The sequence below is a fragment of the Pristiophorus japonicus genome, chromosome 15 (genome assembly GCF_044704955.1).
Source record: "Pristiophorus japonicus isolate sPriJap1 chromosome 15, sPriJap1.hap1, whole genome shotgun sequence".
In the NCBI taxonomy this organism is placed as follows: Eukaryota; Metazoa; Chordata; class Chondrichthyes; family Pristiophoridae; genus Pristiophorus; species Pristiophorus japonicus.
Genome location: NC_091991.1, coordinates 126,305,046 through 126,319,163, shown reverse-complemented (window position 1 = coordinate 126,319,163; position 14,118 = coordinate 126,305,046). Strand labels below are relative to the sequence as shown.

Below are 14,118 nucleotides of genomic sequence, written 5' to 3'. Positions count from 1 at the left end.
CCACAGTCTTCAAATTTAACCTGCTCTTCTGAGCAGGTGGCAAGGACATCCAGCTGAAATCGGCGGGGTCCGTCTTTAAGTATGTAGATCGGGCTCTGATAATGACATCAGTATTGTGTTCCGAACACAAATGAGACTGCACACAGGGAGGTTAAAGTAACAGTCACCTCAGTCTTTATTAAGCCACTCCAGAGTGAGGAACAGGCCTTGGGGGCCGGCTTATATACAGTGCTCCCAAGGGATGCTGGGATCCTTTGGGACTTCAGAGGATGCACTCCCTGGTGGCAGAACATGGGAGTGCATGCTTTACAGATGCACATCACTCCCCCCACCAAAGTCAAAGTGAAAACTATTTACAAGGTGAGGCGGTCGGGAGCCTTTCTTTCCCTGGTGGACCGCCTCGGTACAAATGTCTGTTCTGGTGTGTTGGCTGTGCCCTCGCTGGGCTGGCGTGTTGTTGGCCCTGCAGGGCTGCTGGGTGAGCCTGGCCTTGCTGGGCTGTTGGGCATGATGGGTTCGATTTCCTGGTCCGGGGTGGTGTCGTTGATCCTTTGGGTGTGTGTTGTGGGCTCGAAAAAGGTGGTGTCTGCTGTGGGTTGTTCAGGGCAGTCTGTGAACTGCAGCCTTGTTTGGTCCAGGTGCTTTCTGCAAATTTGTCCATTGTCTAGTTTGACTACAAACACCCTACTCCCTTCTTTAGCTATCACCGTGCCTGCGATCCACTTGGGACCATAGCCATAGTTTAGCACATACACCGGGTCATTCAGATCAATTTCCTGTGACAAGGTGGCGCGACCATCGTTTATATTTTGTTGCTGCCGCCTGCTCTCTACTTGATCATGCAGGTTGGGGTGAACCAGCGAGAGTCTGGTTCTAGTGACTTTTTCATGAGTAGCTCAGCCGGGGGCACCCCTGTGAGCGAGTAAGGTCTCGTGCAGTAGCTGAGCAGTACTCAGGACAGGTGGGTTTGGAGTGAGCCTTCTGTGACGTGTTTAAGGCTCTCTTTCATTGTTTGTGCTGCCCGCTCTGTCTGCCCATTCGAGGCTGGTTTAAACGGGGCCGAGGTGACATGTTTGATCCCATTGCGGGTCATGAATTCTTTAAATTCAGCACTGGTGAAACATGGCCCGTTGTCACTGACCAGTATGTCAGGCAGGCCGTGGGTGGCAAACATGGCCCTCAGGCTTTCAATGGTGGCGGTGGCGGTGCTTCCCGACATTATTTCACGTTTAATCCATTTTGAAAAAGCATCCACCACCACCAGGAACATTTTACCAAGAAACAGGCCCGCATAGTTGACATGGATCCTTGTCCATAGTCTGGAGGCCCAGGATCACAAACTTAGTGGTGCCTCTCTGGGTGCGTTGCTGAACTGAGCACACACGCTGCATTGCCGTACACAGGACTCTACATCAGAGTCGACACCGGGCCACCACACGTGGGATCTGGCTATCGCTTTCATCATTACTATACCCGGGTGTGTGCTGTGGAGATCCGAGATGAACGTCTCCCTGCCCTTTTTGGGTAGTACTACGCACTTACCCCACAACAGGCAGTCTGCCTGAATGGACAGCTCGTCCTTTCGCCGCTGGAACGGCTTGATTAGCTCTTGCATTTCATGCGGGATTCTGGCCCAGCTCCCATGCAGTACACAGTTTTTTTACTAGGGACAGCAGAGGATCTTGGCTAGTCCAAGTCCTAATCTGGTGGGCCGTGACAGGTGATTTATCATTTTCAAACGCTTCCATGACCATCAACAAGTCTGCGGGCTGCGCCACCATCAACAAGTTTGCAGGCTGCGCCATTTCCACCCCCGTGGTGAGCAATGGTAGCTGACTGAGAGCATCCACACAGTTCTCGGTGCCTGGCCTGTGGCGGATGATATAGTTATATGCTGATAGTGCGAGTGCCCACCTTTGTATGCAGGCTCAGGCATTAGTATTTATCCCCTTGTTTTCAGTGAACAGGGATATGAGGGGCTTGTGATCGGTTTCCAGCTCAAATTGCAGGCCAAACAGGTACTGATGCATTTTCTTTACCCCGAACACACACGCTAATGCCTCTTGCTGTAGGCCCTCTCGGCCTTAGACAAGCTCCTGGAGGCATAGGCGACAGGCTGCAACTGCCCCGCAACGTTAGCTGGTAATACACACCCGACTCCGCACAACGACGCATCACATGCTAGCACAAGTCTTTTACACGGGTTATACAATACAAGCAGCTTGTTGGAGCATGAAATGTTTCTGGCTTTCTCAAAAGTAATTATTTGTTTTTTTTCCCCATACCCAGATCTCACCTTTATGCAATAACACATGTAGGGGTTCTAAGAGGGTGCTTAACCCCAGTAGGAAGTTACCAAAATAGTTGAGGAGTTCCAGGAACGACCGCAGCTCCGTAACGTTCTGTGGCCTGGGCGTGTTCCTGATAGCCTCTGTCTTGGCGTCTGTGGGCCGAATGCCGTCCGCCGCGATCTTTCTCCCCAAAAACTCCACTTCTGTTGCCATGAAGACGCATTTCAACCTCTTCAGCCGCAGCCCTACACGATCTAGTTGCTGGAGGACCTCCTCCAGGTTTTGTAGGTGCTCGACAGTGTCCCGACCCGTGACCAATATGTTTTTCTGAAAAACCACCGTGCATGGTAGCAACTTGAGTAGGCTCTCCGTGTTTCTCTGGAAGATCGCTGCAGCCGACCGAATTCCAAACGGGCACCTGTTGTAGATGAACAGTCCCTTGAGCATGTTGATGCAGGTGAGGCCCTTCGAAGACTTCTCCAGCTTCTGCGTCATGTAGGTCAAAATCAGGTCAAGCTTGGTGAATGTCTTGCCTCCTGCCAGCGTCGCAAATACGTCGTCTGCCTTAGGTAGCGGGTATTGATCCTACAGCGAGAAACGATTAATAGTTACTTTAGAATCGCCGCATATCCTGACCGTGCCATCACTTTTGAATATTGGAACAATCGGGCTGGCCCACTCACTGAATTCCACTGGGGAGATGATGCCCTCACGTTGCAGCCTGTCCAACTCGATTTCCACTCTCTCCCTCCTCATGTGAGGTACCGCTCGTGCCTTGTGGTGAATGGGTCGTGCCTCTGGGACCAAGTGGATCCGCACCTTTGCCCCAGAAAAGTTTCCAATGCCAGGCTCAAAAAGGGAAGGAAATTTGTTCAGAACCTGGGTACATGAGGCCTCATCGACATGTGATAGCCCTCGGATGTCATCCCAGTTCCAGCGGATTTTGCCCAGCCAGCTTCTTCCAATCAGTATGGGGCCATTGCCTGGGACAATCCAGAGTGGCAGTTCGTGCACTGTGCCCTCGTAGGTGACCTTGACCATGGCGCTGCCCAGGAAAGTGATAAGCTCTTTGGTGTACGTTCTCAGTTTCGTGTGGATGGGGCTCAGGGCTGGTCTAAATGCCTTGTTGCACCACAGTCTCTCAAACATCTTTTTACTCATGATGGATTGGCTAGCACCAGTGTCCAGTTCCATGGCTACGGGTAAGCCATTCAATTTTGCATTTAGCATTATAGGTGGACATTTCGTCAAATGTATGCACCCCGTGTACTTCAGCATCTGCCTCCTCTCTCTGAGGCTCGAAATTGCTTTGATCCACTATGGACCGATCTTCCTCTGCCATGTGGTGGTTAGCAGGTTTTGTGAGCTGCAAGCTTGTTGGAGATGCCCCATTGTTCCACAGCTCTTGCAAACATACCCTTTGAAGCGGCATGAATAGGCTGAATGGAATCCTCCACAATGCCAACAAGGTGTGAATTGCCTTGCATTCATCCTTTGTTGCGGACTCTGAGTCATCTAGGTCACCTGAGGCCTGCTGGCAGTTGCAAACTCGTGGTTTCTACCCTGTACATTTCTGCTTTCAAACTCAGTTCCAGTTAATTTATGAACATTGCTAGCTCTTGTGTGCTGAGAGATTTGTTTGGTGTTATCACTGATGGATATAAACGCCTATGCTATCGCAATGGCCTTACTGAGGGTCGGTGTCTCTACAGTCAAAAGTTTTTGTAGGATGGTCTTGTGGCCAATGCCCAGTACAAAAAAGTCTCTGAGCAATTGCTCCAGGTAGCCATCAAACTCACATTGCCCTGCAAGTCGCCTTAGCTCGGCGATGTAGGTCGCCACTTCCTGACCTTCAGACCGCTAGCACGTGTAGAACCGATACCTCGCCATCAGCACGCTCTCCCTCGGATTAAGATGCTCCTGAACCAGTGTACACAGCTCCTCATACGACTTATCTGTGGGTTTCACTGGAGCCAGAAGATTCTTCATGAGGCTGTAGGTCGGTGCCCCACAGGCCATGAGGAGGACCGCTCTCCTTTTTGCAGCGCTTCCTTCTCCGTCCAGCTCGTTGGCTACAAAGTACTGGTTTAGCCGTTCGCCATAGGCTTCCCAGTCCTCACCCTCTGAGAACTTCTCCAGGATGCCCACAGTTTGCTGCATCTTTGCGTTGGATTCGTATACTCGTCGCCAGTTATTGTGTTCCTAACACAGATGAGACTGCACACAGGAAGGTTAAAGTAACAGTGACCTCAGTCTTTATTAAGACACTCCAGAGTGAGTAACAGGCCGTAGGGGGACTTCAGGGAATGCACTTCCTGGTGGCGGAACATGAGAGGGCATGCTTTACAGATACACAACATCCAGGGCCCATTGCAATTTTAACCAGCAGTCTGAACGGGGAAATCACTGTGACTTTGATGTCAGATGAAGTTAACGGGAAGAAGATTCAGAGCCAGAAGAGACTCAAAGAGCTAAGTTTAAAAAAATGTTTTTTTACTTACCTTGTGGAGCCAAAATGAGCAGGATCCGTCCCCTCTTAATGGTGAAACCCATTCAAAACCATCTTCCCGCAACTTACCTTTGGAGCTGGGGACCGTTCCTTCGCTGGTGACCCAGTGGCTTCCTGCTGCTCGACATTCCTCTCCCACCGGCCAGCCAGCTGCCACTACCTGACTGGAGAAATGCAGATGAGGACCGGGCCTTGCCATCGGCCAGGTCTCATGGTGCTGAGGTCAGTGGTGTCGGCCCCTACCCGCCCAATTCCCGCTCCAAGTTACAATTGGGGCTAATTCAAGTGTGATTCAACAATAGTGATACAGAAAGCAAGGTTACTGTGGAAAGGAAGTATATGCAACAGTTTTAATATAATACTGGTGGATCTCTCATGGCTTAGTTCCAGGCTAGGTTGTCCCATCCTCTGTCATCGAACTACCATACGTGGATAATACTTGCGTCTGTGCACATTCAGAGGTTGAACTCCAAGCCATCATCAACATCTTCACCAAGGTGTACGAAAGCATGGGCCTTACACTAAAGATCCATAAGTCAAAGGTCCTCCACTAACCCGATACCACCACACACCACTGTCCCCCAGTCATCAAAATCCACGGCACAGCCTTGGACGACGTGGACCATTTTCCATACCTCGGGAGCCTACTATCAGTAAGGGCAGACATCAACGACGAGATCCAACACCACCTCCAGTGTGCTAGCATGGTTTTCAGTCGCCTGAGAAAGAGAGTGTTCGAAGACCAGGACCTCAAACCCGGCACCAAGCTCATGGTCTACAGGGCAGTAGTGATACCCGCCCCTCTATGGCTCAGAGATGTGGACTATATACAGTAGACACCTCAAAGCGCTGGAGAAATACCCCAACGCTGCCTTCGCAAGATCCTGCAAATCCACTGGGAGGATAGATGCACCAACGTCAGTGTTCTCGATCAGGCCAACATCCCCAGCATCAAAGCACTGACCACACTCAACCAGCTCCGTTGGACAGGCCACATCGTCCGTATGCCCGACACGAGACTCCCAAAGCAAGCGCTCTATTTGGAACTCCTACACGGCAAGCGAGCCCCAGGTGGGCAGAGGAAACATTTCAAGGACACCCTCAAAGCCTCCTTGATAAAGTGCAACATCCCCACCGATACCTGGGAATCCCTGGCCCAAGACTGCCCTAAGTGGAGGAAGAGCATCCAGGAGGGCGCTGAGCACCTCAAGTCTCGTTGCCGAGAGCATGCCGAAACCAAGCGCAGGCAGCGGAAGGAGCGGCAGTAAACCAGACTCCCACCCAACCTTTCCTTCAAAGGGATGGATATCAAAGTTTGCTGATGATAACAAACTGAACAGAGTAGCAAATTGCTCGTAAAACAAAGAAGACTACAGAAAACATAAACAGGCATAAATCGGTAAAGAATCCTTTTGAAGATGGTGGAATATTGATTCTAGTGACAAAACATGTGGGCCGCAATTTTTTGGGGTCCGTGCAGGATTGGAGGCGGGTCGGGAGGGAGTTGGAAACTCGGTCATCCCGCTTCCTCGCGCCTTTCTTCGGGCATGTTTGCCAGCGCACTAGAGACCCAAACAGCAGAGGCGGCCGACGTAATTGAGATCATTACAAGCTATTTGTCAGACCCTTAAGCTTCTTTTTAACCCTACCTTTCAAATTTCCCTGGATGAGCACGGGAATCACGCAACTCGGGACCCACGTCTGTGAACCTAAGGCAAACGTTCAATGACCATTGATCCAGCTGATTAGTGTAAAGCATGAAAAGTACAATAAATACTCCTACCTCACAGCTGGTCACTTTCCTAAGGCAGACGCTGTTGCTGAGTGCATTGTCAGCATAGATTTAGCTTTCTAGAGATTGCAAGTGTTTCCAACAAAGTCGGGAACCACTCGCACCTCATTGTTAGAACCTATCACACCATTGACAGATTGCTTCTGTCATCTCTACTTGACCTGCCATCAATTACATCAACACAGGCGCTGTTTATACTGTCTCACCTTGGTCTTCAGAATCAGATCACAATCAGCCCCAACACCAGCAGTATCAGGTACACCAGCAGTACCAACAACAACACCACCAGCCTTTTCCTCAACCACCTGATGCTACACAAGACAGAGGGCATCAGCGCAGGGCTGCACTGCACCGGAGGCGATACCCCCAACACATGGTATACAGGCAGAGAATGGGCTTCCTCAACATGACAGAGCAGCAGTCCCATAGGAGACTCAGGCTATCGCGAGCATTTGCACATTGCTGGAACAAGTCCTGCAGCCCATAGAAGTGGGTGGAGGAGCCTTACCAGTGGCTGTCAAAGTCACCATCTCCCTCAACTTCTTTGCCTCAGGCTCCTTCCAGGGATCTGCAGCAGACATTTGCGGCATCTCACAGTTGGCCACCCACAGATGCATCATCACAGGTCACCGATGCCCTGTTTGACAAATCAGCCAATTATATCAACTTTGCCACTGATGAAGCTAGTGCAACTGAGCATGCACTGGGCATTGCTGCTCGGGCTGGCTTCCCACAGGTGCAGGGCGTCAGTGACTACCCACATGTGGCCCTCGGGTCACCTCATCCTCATCCAGAAGAGTTTGTGAACTGCAAGTGCTTCCACTCCCTCAATGTGCTGCTGGTCTACAACCATAAGAAGATCATCGTGCATTGGTGCGCCAAATTCCCTGACAACTGCCATGACTCTTTCACCCAGCTGCATTCCACCCTCCCTCAGCTCTTCGTTCCTCCAAACAGACTTCCCGGATGGCTGCTTGGAGACGAGAGCTGTCCACTGAAGCCATGGCTCATGATACCCTTGAGGTCAAGTACTGAGGCCGAGGAGAGATATAATGAAAGCCACATTTCCACCATTGAGCAGACAATAGGCATGCTGAAAGTGCTTTTCAGATGCCTCGACAGATCTGGAAGAGCCCTCCAGTACGCACCAGCCAGGGTCTCCAGAATCGTCGTGGTCTGCTGCACCCTGCGAGGATTAGTGCTGCATGAGGAACAAGGCACTGAGTGCACAGCCTCTTCAGAGGAGGAAGAGGAGGAGGAGGAGGAGCATCAGCTGGAAGAAGAGGAGCAGGAGGAACCTACAGTCTAGATCCCACCAGCACCCGAGCACATTGCTTCCCAGAAGGCCAAGGATGGCCTCATCATGGCCAGATGGGCTAATAAGTGGCAAGTAACAATCACGCCACAAAAGTGTTAGGCAGTGACTATCTCCAACAAGTGAGAGTCTAACCACCACCCCTTGACATTCAACGGCATTACCCTCACCAAATACCCTACCATCAACATCTTGGGGGTCACCATTGACCAGAAACTTAACTGGAGCAGCCACATAAATACTGTGGCAACAGAGCAGGTCAGAGGTTGATTGTGCAGTTAACATCTCATCTCCTGAATCCCCAAAGCCTTTCCACCATCTACAAGGCACAAGTCAGGGGTGTGATTGAATACTCTCCATTTGCCTGGATGAGTGCAGTTCCAACAACGCTCAAGAAGCTCGACACCATCCAGGACAAAGCAGCCCATTTGATTGGCACCCCATCCACCACCTTAAACATTCACTCCCTCCACCACCGGCACACCGTGGCTGCAGTGTGTACCATCTACAAGATGCACTGCAACAACTCGCGAGGGGAATAAGGGATGGGCAATAAATGCTGACATTGCCAGCGTCGCCCACATCCCATGAATGAATAAAATAAAAGATTTACTTAACTTCACACATTACACACATATGGCTGCCACATGTTGCGCCAGGTTGGCACCATCACACAGCAGCATCCCGACAATGACCAGGCCATTCCTTGCATACTGACTACCATTGCTGGAGGTAATGTTATATCTTACCTTTCACTCTAACTCACTAAGCCACTTCCAAAGATGCAGATTGTTACGTATGAATAAAGAGTCTGACTGGATACTGTGAGCTCAAAGTAAAGTGTGACCTGTCTTTTATTGCAGGCCTCCAGAGTGCCTCTCCAACCTGTGAGGCTTCCTTAAGTACCTGTGCTCCCAAGGGATTATGGGATCCCTTGGGACTTCAGGGGATGAGCCCTCTGGTGGCTGTACAAAGTGTATACAAGTTTACATATACAACACAGACAAAATTGTCCTTGTGGTGAAAATAAATATTTTTATCTGTGACATCACAGTAACGGAAACTTTACAGAAACATTTGTTAAAACACCCAAGTTGCTACCCTTGTGCATCTACAGTACTTGTGTTTCATCTTCTGTTATGCCTGCTTCTACGAGGTGCTACCCCTGTGTCTTCAACAGAGGTAGAGGCAGCCTGCTCACTTCCCTGCTAATACTGCATTGACACTTTTGGCAATTGTCCTCTGGGTTTTGGAGGCCGTGAGGGCCCTGCCAAAGTCTGCTGCTCCTGCGACTGTGCAGGGGGCAGACTCGGCCATCACAATCTGAGGCAGCATGTGGGGCTCTGACTGAAGGGGAGGCAATGGGAGAGAAGTGTGAGCACTTTGCGAGGAGCCCACATTCCCATGTCCCCTCTCCCCATCATCCCTCTCATGAGCCACATGCACTTCCCTGCTAGCCAGGAGCTGGACAGCACCTTGCTGCACAGCAATGGGGCCATGGGGACCCACGTCGACGCTGACATCCCTCCGAGACAATAGGTCTATGAGCATCTGCCATCTATTCTCCATAGAGACTATGTGCTCCTGTGAGTGGCGCATTATCTGCTCCATGCAGGTGGCCATCCATGGAGGAGTCTACAGTCGGCATCGCCTGCAACATGGTGGTGCTCATGTTGGAGATGGACTCCTCCATTCTGTACACATTTGCTGACATCGCGGTTGCAAAACCTGTCAGAACCTCCTGCACTTCTTCCTGCACCTCCAGGTTCGCCCACTTTCTGCATGGCCCCGCGAGGCTCAGCATCTGAGCCGAGCTGGGAGCGTCCTGCTCCCTCTGGCGAGTAGTCTCCACTGCTGTCCCTGTCTCCACCACCTGCTCTTGCTCACTTGTGACTTCTGACACACTGGGACTCACCAAGGTGTGCGCATCTGCGCTAGTGCTGGGTGTGTTTATGTCTGGTGATGGTGCGCCCGCAGAGGCTGGAAGCTTCTCTGAAGCGTCATCTTCCTCTTCCTCCTGGACAGTTGAGAGTAATGGAGGGTGACTGTGATGGAGTGGGGTGGCAATGCCAAGTGGCCTCCTTGTGTGTTAGTTGGTATGATTGCACGAGGATGAGGCTAAGTGTGAGGGGTGGTTAGTAAGATGGAGATGTGAAATAGAGGGGGATGGGTGGAGGTGCAAGGTATGTTGGTGTGAGTAATGATGTGCAGGAGTAGGGTAGGGAAGGCAGAGTGATGGAGATGTGATGAGAGACACAGCAGGATGAGGTTGAGTGTGGATTTGCACACACCTTTCCTGATCTAATGAGATCATTGAGATTTCAAAGATCATCGCCTCATGCAATGTAATTTCTAGCCCTTTTACGGCACAGAAGGAGGCCATTCGGCCCATTGTTTCTGTGCCAGCCAAAAAAGAACTATCCAGCCTAATCCCACTTTCCAGCTCTTGGTCCACAGCCTTGCAGAGATTATGGCACTTCTAGAGCATATCCAAATACTTTTAAAATGTGATGAGGGAAGTGAGTTCCAGACCCCCACCACTCTCTGGGTGAAAAATGTCTCCTCAACTCCCCCTAATCTTTCTACCAATTACTTTAAATCCATACCCCCTAGTTATCTGTTTTGCTGTTTTGAACGTCCCCTAGTAACTGTCATATCTTATTATTTCTGAAAAGCCTATTATATAATCAGTGTTACGGGACTGAGTAAAACAAATGTATTTATTTTTTGTGGGGAGGAGTTTTATTTCAAGCATCACAACTACTCAGTAATTGAACTTCTACTTTTGACCTGGTTTTTATCCTATTTGTGTGCTGGGTCTCATAACTTCAATTGCCCGAACACTTTCGATTAAGTGCCTTGGAATGTTTTTATGTTAAAGGCACTATGCAATTGGCAGCTGATCTTCTTTCGCAAATAGAGGGAAGTCAGGTTGTGGCTCACAGAAACAAAATAGTCCGGCCTATCGCTGCTGTGTTAATCCTCCACCTGGCACTGATACTGCATGATAAAGGGAGGGAACTCCACATGGGCAAGGGGGCTGCTTTTGGAATAGTATCTGGTGAAAATAGAAGTGCTACTAAACCACATGGAAAATTAAGCATAATTTCTGTTATAAAGTTACTAACATTTATTTCTTGATATTTTATACCATCATACAAGAGGGCATTTACTGCAGCATGCACCTTGTTACAAGATGAGGTTCGAACATGCAGAACAGATTTGCTTCTGACATTTTTTAATCTGTTTATATATCGAATGTGCATGAATATTAAAACCTTATTGAATGACTTTCACTTCTTTTTCTCTTTTGCACGGCAATTATCCCTTTGGACAACTAGATTGAATATTACAAAAAAGCATTGACCAGATCACGAGTCAAATCGTCAATCTCCTTGGAGGGGTATGATATTTCTTTCTATACAACTGTATTACTCTAACACTGTCATATAGATATATTCAGGGATTTATCTCCCGAGTTCTTTCTTTGCTTTTTCATGCGTGTCAGTGTTCTCCCATCGTCAAGACATTGATTCCTTGTTTGGGTTTTGCTTTTGAGGAACGACTGTTACCTTGTGAATACCTCACAAGTGTTCATTATTCATACATCAGCCTCCACAGTGAATGCTGGTGGGTTATTCAAGGGGTATCACAGGTGACACTCTCCTCACCTGAAATTTATATACATACACTTTCAGCAAGAGACAGTCAATGGCAGTCAGGAGTGGGACCCTAAATGATTTTTCCTGCGAGTCGAGGGTCATGGGGAGCGGGCAGGGAAGTGGAGCTGAGTCCATGATCAGATCAGCCATGATCTTATTGAATGGTGGAGCAGGCTCGAGGAGCCAAATCGCCTACTCCTCCTATTTCTTATGTTCGTGTGTTCTTATCCCTAACTCCGGGGACTCTGAGGCCAGTTGTGCTGAGTTAGAACCTCTGCCAGGGTGAAATATGGTGCTCCTAACCCCACCAAGCCAGGAACATAAACGCAACACAGAACATAGACTGATCTTGGTACATTCCTGGCCTTATACTTCAGCTACACAGCAAATCAACTCACTGACCCATCAAGTTAACAATTGCTTTGCTTTATTCATATTGGTTTCAGTCTGTCTGCGCTCCTAATTATAATCGCTCAACCATCGGTGGCCGTGCCTTCAGCTGCCAAGGCCCTAAGCTCTGGAACTTTCCTCCTTCAAGACGTTCCTTAAAACCTACCTCTTTGACCAAGCTTTTGATCATCTGCCATCATTTCTTCTTCTGTGGCTCAGTGTCAAATTTATTTTTTTGTCTCATAACACTCCTGTGAGGCGCCTTGGGACATTTTACTACGTTAAAGGCGCTATATAAATACAAGTTGTTGTTGTTGTCTACAAGTTGATTACCTCCCTGTCAGCAATGTCATATCAATTTAGAGATGATGGTTTTATGAGTGAAATCAAAAGAATGAGCCCCTTGTTATAAAGACATCTAGAACATAGGTACAACACAATACACTGAGTAGAAATGACTTGCCTAAGGAAGTCAAGTCACTGAGGCGTGTCAAATCTTGCTCACATAATGATCATAACTTAATAGTGCATAATAATGCTTCAGGTTATGTAGTGTAGATCTATTGCCAGAACATTAAGATCACAGGCAGTTCGAGAGAGCGAGGCAACATTCTGCAAATGCATTTGAGTATATATATGTGTCGAGCTGTGCCTTCCCCCACTCAACATCAATACTAGCAAGCAGTAAAACTAACTTTTGAAAATACTGCTGACACCATTGCACTTGGTGTCGTAAAAGCTGGACTTGAGTGAGCTAAACATGTTAGATTAAAAGCAGATTCCTACCTATTTCTGTTCATTTTAATTCTCACCCTCTCTTTTGAAGTCTCCTGGGGCCACAGATTTCTCCAACAGAGTGGGAAGGCAGGCAGTGTAATCCCAGACCTTCGGTAGTTGAGATTGCACAGGAACAGGAGTAGGCCATTCAGCCACTAGAACCTGTTCTACCATTCAGTTAGATCATGGATAATCTGTATCTTAACTTCACCTACCTGCCTTGGTTCTGTAATCCTCAATACCCTGGGCAAAGAAAAATCTATCAATCTCAGTTTTGAAATATTCAATTGACCTCGTCTCAACAGCTTTTTGGGGGCGAGAGTTCCAGCTTTATACTACCCTTTGTATGAAGAAGTGCTTTCTGACACCGCCTCTGAACGGCCTAGCACTCATTTTAAGGTTATGTCTCCTTGTTCTGGACTCCCCCACCAGAGGAATTAGTTGATCTCCATCTAGCCTATCAACTCTTTTAATCATCTTAAACACCTGAATTAAATCACCCCTCAATCTTCTGTATTCAAGGGTTACAAGACTAGTCTATGCAACCTGTCATATAATTTATCCTCTAGCCCAGGTATCATTCTGACTGTGCTGACAAAGGCAGATCTTGATACAATATATGCTACAAAATGCTACTATTGAGCTCAACTTAGCTCTCGAGGTGTTTAAAACCACAGTAAAGCACAGCTGTGAGACGCAGATTAGATTTCGGACTAGGCATCTGACGCAGCATGCTGCAAACAATGAGAGATAGTTTACCATTCCAGTGGTGTTCATACTCAGTGTTGCTGCGACAGCTTGGTACATTTGAACTCAGTGGGGTTGTTGCCAAGTTAGGCTGGTGGCTCTTCGGTGAGTCCGGGGGGGCGGGGGGGGGGGTTTAACTGGTTTGACTAAAAGCCGACACTAAAGTCAAGCTTTTAAACAAAGGGTTGCAAGGGCAGTCAGGTTTTGTTAACGGGAGAGCTGTGTGGACATTTGTTGAAGTGAAGTGCTGGACAATAGTTAGAAGATATTAGTGGAGAATTTCAGTGGGACTCTCCCAATTTTCAGCTATAACATTGGTAGCAAACTCGGAGAAACAGCAGAAATTACCATTTCCACCAATTTTCTGCTGAATTTGTGACAGGAGATCAGAGAACCCTCCGTGGATATTTTACCTCATCTTGTTTAAGTCACGTAAGGTGACCCACTGTTGTGGGAAAATGCGGTGTTTTCTTCATTTTATATTGTTATATGGAGAAAATTGCACTGATTGAACTAAGTGAATTTGATAATTGCTCTATATTTTCACTCATTGTGAAGCAGGAGTAACTTAATGATTCATATCAAGCATTGCCTCACTAAGGCCATGATTTCCCCTACCTCGGGGCGGGTCTGTG

The 14,118-nt window shown here is 48.4% G+C and overlaps 1 protein-coding gene across 1 annotated transcript in view; it reads left to right on the top strand.

The window, feature by feature from the left end:
- Positions 1 to 14,118, top strand: part of rgs11 (regulator of G protein signaling 11) — a 247,511-nt gene that overhangs the window by 171,365 nt on the left and 62,028 nt on the right. Inside the window, exon 11 of the mRNA XM_070856713.1 lies at positions 11,249 to 11,310. Coding sequence (XP_070712814.1) covers positions 11,249 to 11,310 — 62 coding nt within the window. The remainder of the gene's footprint in view (positions 1 to 11,248; positions 11,311 to 14,118) is intronic.